Here is a 16,211-nt window from a genome sequence, read left to right on the forward strand (position 1 = left end):
CCTAATCAATGGCCACTGAACGAAAGAATGCCTTGGAAAAAGTCAAGGTTTCCATACGTAATAAAAATTCCTGATTAGAACGACTAGACATTTTTCCTTCCTAACCTGACTATAATGAACTACTTTTTATTAGGCATTTACTTTAATAAATATTTATTATTATTAATGCATATTTATAAACTGATAAATTAATAGATTAATTGATTTATTAATTGAATAATTGTTTGAAATGCATTTAATTTCAATTTTTCTACCATCGACCTGTTAGAATTTGCTTCTACTATAGAAATCTGCACAGCTGAAGAGGTTGGAAAAATGGCTTATAGACACTCTTGAGCCTAATCTAATCCCCCGACTGACACTTTCAAAACCGATTACTCACCCGTTTGTTAGGGATTGGGGTTCCAGGGAGGAGAACTCCTCCTCAACCTCGCCGATTGTGGGCAGCATGTTCGAGTGCCAGAACATGTTGAAGTAGGCCTCCGAGGGACCGGGGCCATTTATCAGCTCCGGAGGTCCCAACTTCTCGCCATCCTCGCATATGTACTCCCGGTTGGAGGCATCCAGATCGTCCTCGTCCTCCTCCCCGCTGCTGGAACTGGAATAGCAGGTGGTGGTATTGGTGTCATCGACGATCTTCATGCATTTGCCAACGACCAACGGAGGTGGCGACTCCCGAGAGAGATCAGCGGCCTCAGCAGCGGCGGCTGCCAAAAGAGCAGTGATACTATTGTGGGTCTTGAGCGAATCACTATCCCTATCTTTATCCTTATCGTTCTCCTGACTGTGCACTAGGTCAAATAAGCTGGGTAGTTTATCTTCGTCCTGGGTTTTGCTCTCGTACGTCTGAATCTTGAAGCGTATCGCTCGATTACTTTTTGGAGATGGAGTTCCCACTGGAGTTGATCGGGGTGTGGGTGGGCTCTGCTTGAACGTCTGCATACTCAATTTGGGTATCTGTTGAGGTGGAGTAGTTGGAAGTGCCTGCAATTTGGGTATTTGGGTTTTCTGAAGCGATTGAACTCGCTCTGGTGGCTTGGGCTTTGGTCCTTTTGGCGATCTTCCACTATTTCCACTGCTACTACTTCCTATCGAACTGACGCTTTCCAAAGAGTTTGAGCTCTTGGAGTTCCCATTAAGAAGTACAGGGATAAAGGTCCTTTCTGGAGCCTCTGCCGAGTTTGCTCTTTGCAATGGCGGTCTGGGACTCGACTCCTTAGATTTACTTCTATACAAATTCAATTTCAGATCCGTTTCCGATTTCTGCTTCTGCAACAGCCGTGGTATATTTGAACTGAGTGGTGTACCATTCAATGTGGGTGATACTGGTTTGGCCACAGTTTTTTGTGGTGTAGGGGTACTGACTATGGGTATACGAGATTTACTTTGTGGTGATTGCTGTTTTGGGGTTGGCAAATGCAACTTGATCTCTCCTTCAGTTTTGGCCCTCGAGAACTTGGCCTTAGGTATTTTTGTAGCACTGATGGGAGACTCCTTGAGTTCGTTTGTTGGTGTTTTGGGAGACTCAGCTTTGTTATTGGTGGGCGTTTTGGGCTCCTCCAATACGGGAACACGTGGTGGGGTCACCTCAATGGGCAGCTTGGTTGGAGTAGGAATTTTTCGTGGCATGGGTATGATCGATCGTTTCTTTGGCTCCACGGTGGCCAATTGGACTCTGGGTTTCGGTGTCGGCGTCGTTTCCGGACTCCTGAGCTCCACATTTTCGTAAACATTGACCTTCTCCGTTTTAAACTCCACATTTTCATAGTTGTTGCCAGGAATAAGCAACTTGGGATGTCCTAGCGGCTGCTCCAAGGGCAGAAACTCCTGCTCGAGAAGCGTAAAAGGTTGCAAAACCTTAGCCAGCTCGTGACCGCTGAGACTGCTGTCCGAGGAGTAATTGGAGCCCACGGAAAACTTGTCGATAACAGTGGAAATTGTGCTGGCGGTATCATCCGACTCTGAGCCCGCCTTGATGGATTCGGTTAAAAGATCCAGGTAGTACTCCGCATCCGGTGGTGGTGTCAATGGCTTCTCAATGAGCAACTGAGCCTGGTTCTCTTTGGAGTTTTGTCGTCTTACCAACTTTCTTGGCGGCACTGGTGGCGGAGGCGGTGGTTGGGCATTCAGTGTAATCGAAAGTTGTTCCTGCAGCTGTGGATCCTCTTCGCTGGGAGGCTTCTGTCCGTGACCATTTCGCACCACCAGCTGAATGGCCACATTGTCTTTGAGGCCGCGAACGCAATCGATTCGAGTCAACTCCCGGACATCCCGACCATCGATACTGACGATCTCATCACCCTCGCGTAGATTACCCCAGCTGGTGGCCACCTTGGAGGCAGGGCTGTCGGTCGCACAGGATTGTATGTACAGTTTTTGGACGAGTTCTGTGCTTCTGGTGCCTCCTTGAAACTTTAGGCCAAAACCGAGACGTTCTCCCGGTAATCTGAACAATGTGACATTTTCTATTTGCTCCTCCATTGTGGGGCTTGAGTCACTACCAACTTCCTTCTCCTGTTGTTGCTGTTGGAGCAACTCCATCTCATTAATTGTCAGCACTGTGATGAACGAGGAGTCCTCCGCCACGGAGCTTTGACGCTTGACTAGCTTCTTAAGGCGATCCTTCGAGTTCGACGTCGGATCGTCAACTTCCACGACCGTTATGTAGTCATCATTTATGGTTGCCGTCTTCGCTATCGTGCCATTCTCTTTTGGTGTGGAGGCCATTATAGAAGTGTTAAGTTAGAGCCTGTAGCAGAAGAAGAAGGAAATGAAAAGAAATTTAGTTAATAATTAAAGATGTGTATACATAAAACATTATTTGTAAAAATTACTTAAAATTTAACACAAATTGTGGGTTGTTGATCTGGCTTAGTGATCTCGGTTTTTATCTCAACTAAAGCTCTTCATAAATCTCGTTGTTGAAAATGTTGAAGTAATCATGGCTTCAAACCAAGCAACGATCGTAGATAATAATTTGGTTAAACACGACTTCTACATGTAGATCAATAATTACAAACTTGAAAATGTAAAATTCATGTAAAAGTACCGGGCACGTAAAATTACATAGCATGTATATTACGTGCAATGATTTCCTTGCAACGTTTAGTAAGACGATTTTTAAATTCAAATATTTATTTATATAATAATTCAACGCATAATAAGCTTTCAATTACTTAAAACCGATATGAATTTTTTACTTTGTCGGTCTTAACTTAAATTTTAACGGAAATTTTAGGTAAGGAAACTTTAAAAATCCAGGAAAGACACTTTAATTAACATTTGAAGTGCCCTCCTACCATTATTCTTCCTTTGCTCACTCATCTAACTAATGGGTCTTGGTCCCTGGTTTCATGATATTTCTTTCGGCGTTTTTCTTTCTCTGCCATGTTCCACTGTCAACAGAGTTGGAAAAATTTTTATTTATGCACTTTGTAGCGCCAAAATTCTCCGGCGGCACCTGTCAGTCAACACCCGGGATAGCACAAACAGTTAGGGAGCCCCGTGGCGAGGGGAGCAAACAAAGGAGCGGAATCTGGGTGGGGACTCGCCTGCTGGATGGACAATGGCGGCTGACTGACAGCCGGTGACCATAGACATGCACGCAGAATAATTCTGGAACTCTAGATTTTCCCTCCAGTAAACAATATTTCTTCGGATTAGGCCAACCAAGCAATATAACTATTTTTGTTAACGTCGCTTTGATCGAAAGATATTTTTAGGTAGATATATTACTTAATCTTTCATTTAATACCTTCACATATATTTACTCTGGTCCTTACATTAACTACTATTTCGGCATATATTATTCTGCTTGAAATACATTGGTACGATATTGCAAGATGCAGTTGATTCACGTAGTCTGGGAGCTCTTCTAACATTCTACGATACCTTTTTCCTTAGTGGATGAGCAAACAAAATGAACAAATGGGGCTGAGCTGAGGAAAGTTGAGATGGGAGTGGAAAAATCAGGAACCGAGGAACTGCGATGGGACGCCAGACGAATGCCAGTCAAAGTCGCTGCTGACTGACACAGTTTGCCATTTTCGAGGAGGAAGCTGTTTGACCAGTACATGAAGGACCGGGGATGTCGGGTGAGGGGAAAAACCGGGCAATTGGTAAGTGCTCGCTGTCTAATTGAAGTCAAGTGCGTTACTCTGAGCCACTTCTATCCAACGAATGCCCAATCAAATTCGTTTCGCACCAAAGCCAAACCAACTTTGACATTATGCAGCACAAATTGTGTGCAATTTTCAATTGAAAGAGGAATGCGAAAGGAAAAGAGAAAAGAAAAATATATTTCACAGCTTGAAGCAAAAACTGGCTCAATGAGGGCTCCAAACCTCCGGCCCAAACTGTCTGCCACATCGTCTAAAGGTAACAATTTATATAATGAAACTGATTTCAAATTTGTGATGTTCGGTGACGCGGGGAACTGACTTGACTCGTTTGCCATCCCGGTCCATTTCTCGTTCCTGCTCCCGACATTGGTAATTACCGGGCACCGGCCAAAACAACAGTTATAGCCACGAAAAAAATGTAAAAAAAAAAACAGATAAGTAAGGATGGGCGCAGAAGCCCGAAATAAACAAAACCAACATAAGTGGAAAGCCTTAGGCTTCCGGGTGTAGAAAAAAGAATGCCCTGAGGGAAAATGACCAAGAAAATGCATTAAATTGATTTCGTTTAAGTCTACAAAATTGGTATTAAGAACATTTAGCAAACTTGCCTTAAGCCTTTGAAGTATTTTATAAATTCCTTTATTGATTGTTCTATAGTAATATTTGTTGTAGAGTTATTTTCGGATATTTCAAACTTTCGATTCGATTCTATTTAAACTATGTAAAACAACAAGATAATATACCAGACAACAGACTATTATTATTTTTAAACATTTTAAAGTCAAACCAATTCGGGCAATGAAACCTATTCTCTTTAAAAAGGGTATATAACTTCATGTTCATGAACGAGAACGGTAGCGGTAAAAATACAGTAAATTGAAACAAGTTTCAGAACTGAACCGACCAGTGTGTCGTGGTTATTGGTCACCTGTCCACCGGGGAAGAGCTCCATCGAATACTTTTCGATTACTCTCCCCCAAAATATGTACCCGATTGCGGACGAGGGGCTTCTTTTTTCAGGAATGGCGGGGGGCGAAGGAGTTGCTTCATGATTCGGCAACTTTCTTGCAACCTCTGCAACTAGTGGAGAGAAAAACCCGTCGCTAAATCATCTGTTCGGAGCCGCAAAAAAAAAAAGGCAAAACCAAAACCCACCTGACTGCCTGACTTTGTGTGGGAGTCTGTGGTGCAAGATTTTTGCGGTGGCTTTGAAAATTGTTTGGAATTTTCCCCCCACCGTTTTGCAACACGTTGATTCCTTCTTTTTGTTTGATAAAAAGAAAGTTGACATAAATTGTTTTGTACAGTTTTTTACATTTTTTTTTTTGCACATTTGAGGTAGGAAAAAAAACAGATTTGCGGTTGCCTTTTTTTGGTGGCGCACAGGAAGGAAACAAGCAAGCTTGAATCGAGTTTTTGGCAAGTTTGTTGTGGGATCTTTTGGTTTTTAGTTTTCTTTTCATTTCTTTTGGTGTTGCATTTTGAAAGTTCGTGAAACAAGTTAATCGCCTCCGTCTTTGTGTTGATTTTATGGTTAGTTCAGATGCGGTTAGTTTCGAGTGACAAGGGAGTGATAAGTGGGTTGGCAGTTGATTAAGGTATTTGCCGGACTTATATAATGTTAAAGTAATAGTTTGGTGAATAGATTTGATAATTTACTGCCCAGTCCTTGATATTATTGTCTTACGGTTAACATTAAATAAAATTTATTGTGAATGTAAGGTTCATGCCATTTATTTGAACCCCTGTAACAAAAAAACACGAACAACCTCTTGTATTACAGAATAAGGCATAATTTGTCCTATTATTAATTTATCTGCCCTATTTTATAATAAGCTAATACTTTATTGAATACTTTATCTCTCACAAGTATGTTTTAAATCCATTTAAATCATTTTACTCATCAGGCTCTAAAGCAAATTATCGCATTAAAAATCTAATTTTAAATTTCTTATCGGCTTACCCCACGCAAGCCAATTGTTATGATATTCCTACTTTCCCTGCCAAGTTCCCATATTAAGCATAATAACCTTTACTTAAAGGCACTTCCCATTTCCCCATGATTCGATTTCATTAACAAATTTGCCCGGTGTGCTTGGAAAAATATGCTTTAAATGCATTTAATTAAAAACATTTATGCAAATTGCAAGCGGTGGCCATTATAACAGCAACAAAAACTGAGTGCAACGTTGAACAATGACGGCAGTGCGGGCATCCCCTCCTTACCGGTTTTCAGCAGAGTTTCACACCATTTGCTATGCGACTGACCGCAGTTTTCCCGCCCCGTGGGCCCCGTTTCCCCCCGCTTTTCCAACCCATCCCCTTGGCTACTCTTTCTTGCTCATTATCTTCGCTGGGGCAAATTATGGGAAACTAGCGCAACAGTTTTTTTTCTTTTGCCCCACCTTCCCCTTTGGAAAAAAAGTCAATGCTTATGCTAATTTCTTTTGCTACGGAACTTCCTTTGTCCCCCGATTTTCTACCCGCCACCTCACCCCATTTCGAATGCATTTTAATTGCACTTTTTCCTGCCGCTCTGCAAGAAACTAATAACTGGCAATTTATTAAAATGTTTTGCGGTTTAGCCACAAAGTGCCGCGTTGATGCAGCGAAAACTCGTGTCTTGTACAATTTTGGGCATTTGTTTTTACTCCATAAAAAATTGTAAAAAAAAACAGAAAAATATGGAAAGGAAGCGCTAACAAAATGGCAGGAGAACAAGCCATGAAATGGATTTTTGCTATGCCAAATGCGTTAAGCGAGGCGTGAAAATTTCTCTACCCAACTCGCTGGCGATTTATGTGAGAATTATGTTAAATTAGCCAGCGAAGCGTGCGGTGCGACGATTCCCCTTCTCGAAACCCACTTCATTTCAAGGCAGACTAACAAATCTGATAAATTCATCAAAACCAACAAAAACTCTAAGAAATTTGAAGGCAAACAACGTGGCTTCAAGTGTAGTAAGTAACTAGTTCATTTTCTGGGAAACTAATTTGAAAAGGTGGTTTTAAAGACAATGACATTACCTAATCCAATTAAGATCTTTCGTTTTGTATTAGTTAGTTAACTGTAATCGCTTGGATTATAAGAACGTTTACATACATATCTAATTTGAAACAATACAATAAAGTATCATGAAAACGAAATAATAACAATCTCAACAGAAATATTGCTTGGTTTGCTTGATATTTTAGTCACAATGTCGTTTCAAATCAAACTCATTTCAAAGCGATATTTTTCGAACTTTCAAAAATTGTTAAAGAGAAATATCCTGCATACAGAAGAACTATTAAGAGATGAGCCAAAAGGTAGTGCCCTGCGACGAATCGGATCCGAAGCGAGCATGCAGATCAATCTCAAAGGACGAAGACGTCGGATGTATTTTAGATGGCCTCCTCCTGCAAATGATTCATTTGATAGAAGACCTTGAGCTGCTGCACTCGCAAGTCAACAAGGAGTCATGTAGAGCTCAATTAGTCCTGGCTAGAGTAAGACTGCACCAGTCTCGAATTCCAGCAGAGGCCCAATTGCCAAGGGGACGACCCTACAAGGCTCTTACTCGCGTCGTAGAGAAAGATAACTACTGTGGAAAGGTTTTTAAGATCATCCGACTTCCTGTTAACGCGATCCTAGGATATCTACTACCCGTAAAGAATATATTTGGCTGTTTGGTGTCAGACAATTTGCGAATCGCGAATAGGCATTGTGATAACTGTCTGGATCTTGTAGTTGAATGTGCGAATGTCCAAAGAAAACTTCAATCGACTATCATCTCTATAGAGAATCTGCGAAACCTTCTTAATCAAACCACATTATCCTCAGATGCCAAATGAAAAATTAAAAGTAATGATTATAAAAACTTGTTGGTGAAACTGGCGTTTCATAAAAAGATATCCTTATTGATAGTTTTTTCTTTCCCCTTTTACTTTAGATGCAAGAACATACAATTTTAGTATACAAGGCATTGCTTACCAAAGAATTAGTTATATCTTACCACTTCTTTCCCCTACCACAAATAATTTAAACCTGAAATGGTAAGTCTCACATAAAGGTTGATCTATGTAAATTAGCTAAGCAGTGTCATTTTCATGAATATTAGTACACAACTCTTTCCTGATGGCACGTTTTTAATTAAGATAAATTGCGCTGTTCCCTGAACTCCACACATACATATTTCCCCTTGCCTTGCCCGTCGAGTTTCTTCTCGATAACCCTTGCAATGCTTGGCATCAATTATAGTCTAGTTAAAAATAAAAACAAATGCCAGAGCAGCCAGCATTGACAAGATTGTCGATTCGTTGGCTAGCCTGCCACCGCCGCCCCTTCTGGGTGCCCCGCCCCTTTTTGTTTCGAAGTCGTGGCGGCGGCAATTATGCGGCATTTTCTTTGGCCCCTAGCCACAAACGAGTTTCTTTCCGCGGTGAGATATCTTTGTTTTGCCGTATTTTCTGCGACATGCAGCGGCAACTACAACAAAATACCAGAAATAACTTGAAAATCCATTAAACAACTGTCGGCCACAAGTCGGTCTGCCCGGCCAAAAGGGATAAAGATAAAGGTTTTGTCAACTCCGCGATTCGCAGGACGGCTGTGGAGCCTTGACAAGTGATAACAATGTGTCAGGCGATGTCGACGGAAAACGTCCTGGGCTTCGATTCGATTTTCGCTCAGCAAACTTCAACTTCAACTCCGAGTTCCAGTTTTATTGATTTTCTGCAAGTAGTCGCGGGGCAAAAAGTGAAAGGTCACTGCTAGGGTTTCCATAACCTGTTTCCACAAAATATTTGTACAATTTTTATTTCTTTTGCATTAAGAAAGTAAAACCAGATGTCGATTGAGGGAGTTGCGTGGGTCACACGCGGTCCAATTCCCCAAACGAAATAAATAAGCCCGACCCCACGATCGAGAAAGAGAACTGGATTTTTATGTGACCGTGGGTTGCTGCTGAAAAGCAAAAAGTTACTCCACTTCCGATGGGAAGATATATATATTTAATCAATCGAAATCATTAATTCCTTTATTCAAGTTGTAAAGGAAAGTTATTGTGCAATTGCATAACAAATTGATAAAGAACTATGTTTAATTTTAAAGTCAGCCCTCCCAAATACTTCTAGGTAAATATGCATTTGAAAAAAGAAATTAAATATTAACTTTAATTAGGCTTCAATTACAAATCATATTTAGGGTAAATAAATAATGTTTCTAGGACTAGTTTATGCAGTAGCAAGAGTCCCTTGTATTAATTGCTATCCATTCCAAATAACGAGACACTCGAGTATAGACACCAGGAGCATCGGGCTTGGCACATCCGTAGCCAAAGGACACAACTCCAGCCAAACGGAAAATGCGATCCCTGACGATCAAGGGACCACCGCTATCGCCCTGGAAAGGTGGTTCATATAGAGTGGTCATTTGTAACCTTTAAAGATCGTTTCAAGTAGCTCCAAACCCACCTGACAAGCATCCCGCCCTCCGGTTTTCACATAACCGGCACACATCATGGTGTCCACGATCATCGACCTGTACGAAGTGGCCCGGCACTGGGCATTGGTGATGATGGGCACAACCACCTCTTGCAGGACACTGGAAGTGGAGCCACCCTCCTGACTCAACCCCCATCCCGCCACAATGGCCTTCTGGAAGTCGAAGTTCTGCAGCCAGTTGCTGGGCAAACAGGCTGGGCGCATGGTGTCCACCAGCGGAATGGGATAATCCAATCGCAGAAGGGCTATGTCATGGACCAGGCTCACCGGATCGTAGCCCACGTGGGCATGGGCGAAGGCCACCGACCGGGTGACTCCCAGGTGAGTGGAGCTCCTGTCCAGCTGCAGTAGTCTAACGGACACGCCCCTCATGTCCATGTCGTGGACACAGTGGGCGGCAGTCAGGACATAGCGATCGTTGATCAAAGTTCCACCGCAGAACAGGAAGGTACCGCGGATGATCTGCGCTATCCACGGATATTTATTCGTCCGCACTTGGGTGCCGCCCACAATGCGATTCACATTCGGAACGCCGCAGGCTGCAAGAGGATTGAAATTTGGATTTGATGTGGTTGGTGGTCTTTGGTGGCAGACTCTCTCAGCCAGGGAGTGAAAACGTAGGACGACCGGAAGTTAAGCAACCATAATAGTTGAAATCGAAAACGTTTGGAAAATATGAGATAGCATTACAAAAGTTTTGTGCGCCATTTAATTTTAATTAACTTTCAATTAATTTTATTTCTTTTTTAAATTAGCAATTTTCTATTTTATAAGAAAAGTGTTGATATTGTATTAAAATTTGTCTGCAATAGTTTTTTTTAGTATTGGCAATTATTTAACTGTAATTTAATGACACTTTTGGCTGTTTATGATGATTTAAAGCGCCATTACTAATAAATGCTTAACCGTATGGCAACTGTTTCATTGATTTGGACTATATGATTACACAAAAGCGTAAAGAAATAAAGTCGTTTTACTATGCTCACAGCACGTTTCACAAACACGTTTGGATGCATTGCGTTTCCCGATAGGCGTACAATAACCGATCCAAATTCCCAATTATTAGCCGGAGATTAGCCGGGATCGTTTCATTCCCTGGCTGGTTTCGATTGGCACTACAATTTCCCCAACTCACTGCAGCTGGCACAGCGATTAACGCGAAACGCCTTGGCACCACCGCCTTCGAGGGGAAAAATCGGGGAGGCTGACGAGGATGAGGATGTCGATCCGAGGGAGGAGGCTGGATCCGAGGGAGTTTCACTGGCCACGCCCAAGACATTCGATAAGATTTGCTGCTTATGGCCCTCAATCAGATCATCAATGAAGTCCGATTGAACTCCGGGCGGTGGGCCGGCACTGGAAGTCGCAGATCCATTGACTGGCAGAGGTGGCAAACGCGCTGGCTTCGGATAGAAATAACCACGGGAAGGTGGCATATAATTATAGACGGCCCAGCTTCGATCGCAGATCGAAATAAGAGCAAGAAGGATTAGAACAACTGGCGGATTGAGTTTCATATTCCCGGCGAACCGACCGAATCGCTTAGCAAACACAAACTGATGGGCTGCCCTAGCCATTTAACGGTTCTTATAGCACAGCTCAACAAATCCATCTTAATATTCAAATACTTAAAAGTATATGCGAAAAACATTAAAAACTTAATGAAGCTCTTAGGCTGTCCATCAAACTATTTTATCAGCAAAATTTCTTTGCATATTCCAAATCTTCAATCGAAAGCCCTTTATCATCACTCGACCTAGTTCCACAAAATAGATCCGAACCCATTTGTCAATAAATCTGGCAAATATAATTTAGCATTTTACCCCGCAGAACTTTGATGTCTTCGAAGCGATTCCGTGTTTTGTCTTTATCAAAATTTTATGTTAATAGTCAGATCCGCTTTCTTTTTGTCAGAAATAGAAAAAAAATCCCGCAGCTTTGGGTTATAAATCTAATTTCTGGATTGAGAGATTTATAACTTTTGCTCTGGTTTCGCAAATAAACCATTTTTTGTTTTAGAGAAATTGCCAATCGGGTTTTACATTTGCACGACCCAGAAAGAAGTACAATTAAATTCGAGTCCAACTAAAGGATGATGAGAACATTAAAGGTTAAACCGCATGTGTGGTGAAAAAATCTTTTTCTGATCGCTTCGTAATTACAAGTCATCAAAGAGTGCTGACCACATTTGCTTGTGGGGTTAATAAAGGTTAAGGTTTCTGTGTGCTGAAACGGTGTATACCATGTGAAAAGAACTTAAAAGCTGTGTGTAAAACCTATTAATTGGCTACTTTTACTCGTGCTGTAAGGTGAAATTTCCTATCCGAAACGAATAAACCTATTTTCTTTTCAACCAACATCACAACGGAAGTGTTCGTGAACGCCCATAAATCAAAAAATGTTCGACAAGACCGAAAAAAATTTCCTCAAATGAAAGTAAATCGACTTCCCCAAATCAAAAGCCTAACAAGAGGTCCATAAAATCGTTCGTCCCACAACGTGATATATTCTTAAGCCGTTCGCGGGGAAAATAGAAAGTAAAAAGAACTCTCATGTAAATTGGGTCAAACTAATAAAGATGCGTATAATCGAAAACCGAGCCGGAGGACTGGAAATACTTGTAAATGGGTTGATGTTTATAATCTGTCCGCTTGTTGAACCAACAGCCAACCACCCAAACACTCGATCTCTGATCGCCAACAACAAAAATGACACAAGGTGTACAAAAAAGCAAGGCTCAGACTTCGACATCGACTTGGTATCTGACCTCCGCAGAAAGAGCTTCCAAGTAATTGGGTCAGACGAAGAAGTGAGGCGTTAGCTTGGAGGCATTGAATAGATGATGACACCAAAGCCAAAGCCACAGACTCACGCACACAACGCCAGAAAGAAAGTCTCTTTAATTTATTTATTTATATGCAGGCCGCTGGAATCAATGAGAAGAAAGTTCTGCCATGCCACTCCAGCATCCCAAAAGAAACGAGTTTCTCTCTCTTCGGATCTGTCCAACTCTCTTCCACTCAGAATGAAGCCTGACTTTGAGCCGCATCTCTGTAGCATTCATTCATTCATTGAGTGAAGTTTATTTGGTAAAAGTATAATATCCGCCTAGTTATAGACAATAGGCATACCGAATTTCAAGCAATGGTAGTACATTGGATCGTAAACATTAATACCACATTAGCCAATAAACCTTAGCAATTTATGGTGTTAACTTGGCCGTTAAAATGTTAAAGTTAATAGACATGCAATCAAAATTGCGAAGTACGTCATATTATTTTATGCGAAATAACACTATTTTAAAGCCAGACTAAATTTTTTTTTTCATCTTTACGTTGCAAATGCAAATTTAAATGACTTTTAATTGCTTGTGTAATCTATTATTACTAGTTCAAAGGGTATTAAAGCTTCGGTGTTTTGCAAAACTTCACTGATCCTCTCTTTTATTATTCTGGTACGAGCCAACTAAAGATCTGCCGCTGGCTATTTATGGCCAAGAGCTGTTGCCGCGTTGCAGTTGTTGGTCAAACGTTCCACTTGCATTAAACTGGGTCATTTGCAGCAGTCGAGAAAATGCAACAAGCCAAGAGAGTAGAATTAGAGTCTATATAGGCAGAACCACCTCATGTGTAGCTTTCTTAAAACGTTCTTTAAACCTGGCCAAAAATAAATTAAAACTCATTTAGTTAGTGCCACGCCAGAAAGGCGCTCTTCAAATGCGTTGTGGCTTTTGTGTGTTGCATGTTTGGCATGTGCCTGTCGTACAAATTTGTTAGCAATTATCGCATTTTTTTCAGTTGGTTTGTGGTTATTGTATTTTGTTAGTTAGCCAGCTATTTGTTGCTTTATTTTAATGATTGTCACCTGAGCCTTGAGCAACTTTCTCAGGCTTTATTAAGTTTCACTCGTGGACAGCTCTACGATTTTGCTTATGACTTTTCGGAATCGCTTTTGGAATTGTTTGCCATCTGCGGATTTTCTGAGCATCGTGCATTGAATTTAATTGAATTGTAAGTGAAGGTATGATAAATGATTTTAGCGAACAATTTTAATGCGTTTTTAATATGCATTTTTTCTGGCTATTGTGGAACAAGTTTTAAAGTTTCACTGGATATTCCCTATATATTTAAATTTCCCACACATTACAATTTTTAGTAGAGACTTTCAGATAGTTTGATCAATATCTAAAACACACAGTTTAATAATAAATGCTATTCTCACTATATCCTTGAATCAAGTTTCTTGCATAAGTATTTTGTTTTCATTATTCCCATTTTTTTATATTCATTTATAAACTTATAAAAACTTAAAAAATTCCCAGATCATCGAAAGACTTGTAATTTTCCAAAAATACCATAAACAAGTTTTTTGCTCAAGTCTTTTGTTTTCTCAAGGCGCTGTGTTCGTTTTCAACGTGACTCAAAATAAATCATATAATATAAGAGTAGGATAGGAAAAAATCAAATATCATTGTGGGCCACCTTCAACTTCGTTTGACATTTGAAAGTAACCGACAGCAAACGGCATAGAAATATGCAAAAACGAGTTTGCAAAAATGAACGCAAGTCGACAAAGTCACTCTCAATTTTCACGAGCTCTTCATTTGTTTATGGAAAGCCACGCAGCTACTCGGTGCTCAATTTAAATCAAATATAAAGTAAATAGCGAACAAGAAATCCAAAATTAAAATTCAAACTGGTTAAGACTGTTGACTTCATCAGACCGAGGCTCCATTTACGGGCCACAAAAAGTCGTTACTCGTATTACCCGCCACCGTCCAACGCCTTTTGTGGGTTCTACAAAAGCGGTCAAAACCCCCCAGCCCCCAAAAGTCCCCATCCTTCTGGTGGGTGTTTTGTGTATGTGCCACGCAATTGTGCGGTGAGGTAATTAATAAGCCAACAACAAGCCAATTGAAACCGAACGTTGCGTCTTGTTGCACCTTTGCAGCCTTCTTCTCATAGTGAGTGTCGAACTCGGGCCGGGCATACTAAGTAGCCGCCGATAGTTGGCTCACTTGGCTCGGTTTGCCACGGCTTGGCTTGGTTCAGTTCGGCTTTATTTCATTACTGACCATACCCAAGATGAGTTTCGGTTAACTGTCGTAGGGCTTCAGTGTTTCTGAGCTTTGCGCAAGTGCAGTACAACCGAATCAAACACTAAAGTCAATGAAAAGCAAGTCAAAATGTGCAAATTGCAGGAATCGTGTTTCAGCAATGGAAGGGTTTTGTAGGTGTACTAGTATTAGGGCCTCTATTAATTACACCAAAAATTCTTTAAAAATGTTCTTCGAATTCCATTAAGATCATCCTAGAACCACCAACCATTCCATTCCAATCCACTTAGTACTCGGTGTGTGCTTGCAATCCGAACACACACTACAAGGGGTTTGGAGTTTGCAGATTGGCGAGGCCATAGCTTAGAGACCAGACTCGATAGCAGACCCCATACCTATGCAATATTTCAGAATCGGCAACTGCAACTTCAGGTTGTCTAACAATTTTAACCCAGTTTTGTTTATATCTTTTTTCGTTTCGTTTTCTTGCTTTCCACATTCTTGTAGGAGCCATAAACAAGTTTTTTTCTTGGCCCGAGCCGATGAAAAAATGGCTGAAACATAGAAACAGAAACGAAACAGAGTTTGGTGCGCAAATTGCAAATTGCAAATAGCAGCTAGCAGGCAGCAAATTGAAATTGAAGCTAATGAAAAGGCCAAGTGGCGTGGAAGAAGAAGAGGAAGCAATTGCCACATTGATCAAGTTACAAATCGGCCCTCTGCGAAAGAGGATGTGTGTGTGTGGTCAAGCATTACGGTTGGGAAATGGGGGTCAATAGGGATTTACGGTTAGACATGCGAGGCGGCTAAGTAGGTGCGGAAATTGCCGGCCATTGGTAATGAGACCACTGGACGATTAACCGTCGTCTTCTGATGACTCGGTATCGTATGGCCCGGCGCATTCTATTCTCGTGTGGATGATGCTCCATCGATGGTCAAGAGTGGGTCAGCAAGTGGATGGGCCTGCTGCAAATGGGGACGAGCTTGACGGCCGAGGTTTGTCACGTTGGTTACAGTTATTGGAAGCGGTTTACTTTCCGGACATTCAAGCCACTAGCTTCACAAAGTGTTATCAATTATACTGCAATTTGTTCGGGAATGCACAAGAATGTCGAACAGATAATAGAAAAATGAACAGTGGAAAATGTATATTAAAGTACAAAACATAAACAAACAAAACAAAACTTAAAAATCAAGGCAAAAAGAAATTATATTTAAAAAGACAGATTTTATTGGATCAGCTTTGAATTAATTCAAAATCTTTTGATTTAAAATTATTTTTTAATGCATTAATAGTGCTTAAAAAATCTACACATAATATTAGACTTTACATTTTTAAAAAGTGAATGAAAATTACATTTATTTTCATTAAGATATTTCTGTAAATAATTAAATTAATATTAAGATCATGATAGATCATTCAAACTCGATTTAACACAAAACTGACTCATGATAACTGGTTCCAATTCCACACCCACATTCCATAAAACCAAGTGACATAATATACAGAAATTCAGAAAGCAGGCGAAATAAAACCCAAAAATAACCCAT

The 16,211-nt window shown here is 40.8% G+C and overlaps 3 protein-coding genes across 3 annotated transcripts in view; 1 reads left to right on the forward strand and 2 right to left on the reverse strand.

Moving 5' to 3' along the window:
* LOC6605664 (serine-rich adhesin for platelets) overlaps nucleotides 1–16,211 on the reverse strand; it is a 110,083-nt gene that overhangs the window by 91,596 nt on the left and 2,276 nt on the right. The window contains exon 2 of the mRNA XM_032719232.1: nucleotides 383–2,749. Coding sequence (XP_032575123.1) covers nucleotides 383–2,727 — 2,345 coding nt within the window. The 5' untranslated portion in view covers nucleotides 2,728–2,749. The remainder of the gene's footprint in view (nucleotides 1–382; nucleotides 2,750–16,211) is intronic.
* On the forward strand, nucleotides 7,334–7,954 carry LOC6605666. Its single transcript, XM_002030448.2, has one exon. It carries the CDS (start codon nucleotides 7,418–7,420, stop codon nucleotides 7,952–7,954), a length of 537 nt encoding a protein of 178 aa, XP_002030484.1. The 5' UTR covers nucleotides 7,334–7,417.
* Nucleotides 9,243–11,157, reverse strand: LOC6605667 (trypsin-1). The gene is made up of 3 exons (XM_002030449.2): nucleotides 10,740–11,157; nucleotides 9,575–10,143; nucleotides 9,243–9,503 (listed from the first exon to the last, which is right to left on the reverse strand). The coding sequence occupies exons 1-3, from the start codon at nucleotides 11,119–11,121 to the stop codon at nucleotides 9,330–9,332; spliced, it is 1,125 nt and encodes a 374-aa protein (XP_002030485.2). The 5' UTR covers nucleotides 11,122–11,157; the 3' UTR covers nucleotides 9,243–9,329.

This window comes from Drosophila sechellia, chromosome 3L (genome assembly GCF_004382195.2).
Source record: "Drosophila sechellia strain sech25 chromosome 3L, ASM438219v1, whole genome shotgun sequence".
NCBI classification, from domain to species: domain Eukaryota; kingdom Metazoa; phylum Arthropoda; class Insecta; order Diptera; family Drosophilidae; genus Drosophila; species Drosophila sechellia.

Bases quoted from the DNA above. Each gene is read 5' to 3' on its own strand.
- LOC6605666 (XM_002030448.2), top strand. From the start codon at position 7,418: ATGAGCCAAAAGGTAGTGCCCTGCGACGAATCGGATCCGAAGCGAGCA.
- LOC6605667 (XM_002030449.2), bottom strand. From the start codon at position 11,121: ATGAAACTCAATCCGCCAGTTGTTCTAATCCTTCTTGCTCTTATTTCG. The intron at 10,144-10,739 runs GTGAGTTGGGGA...ATCCTCTTGCAG, and splicing joins TAATCGCTGTGCCAGCTGCA to CCTGCGGCGTTCCGAATGTG. The intron at 9,504-9,574 runs GTGGGTTTGGAG...CCACCTTTCCAG, and splicing joins GAGGGCGGGATGCTTGTCAG to GGCGATAGCGGTGGTCCCTT.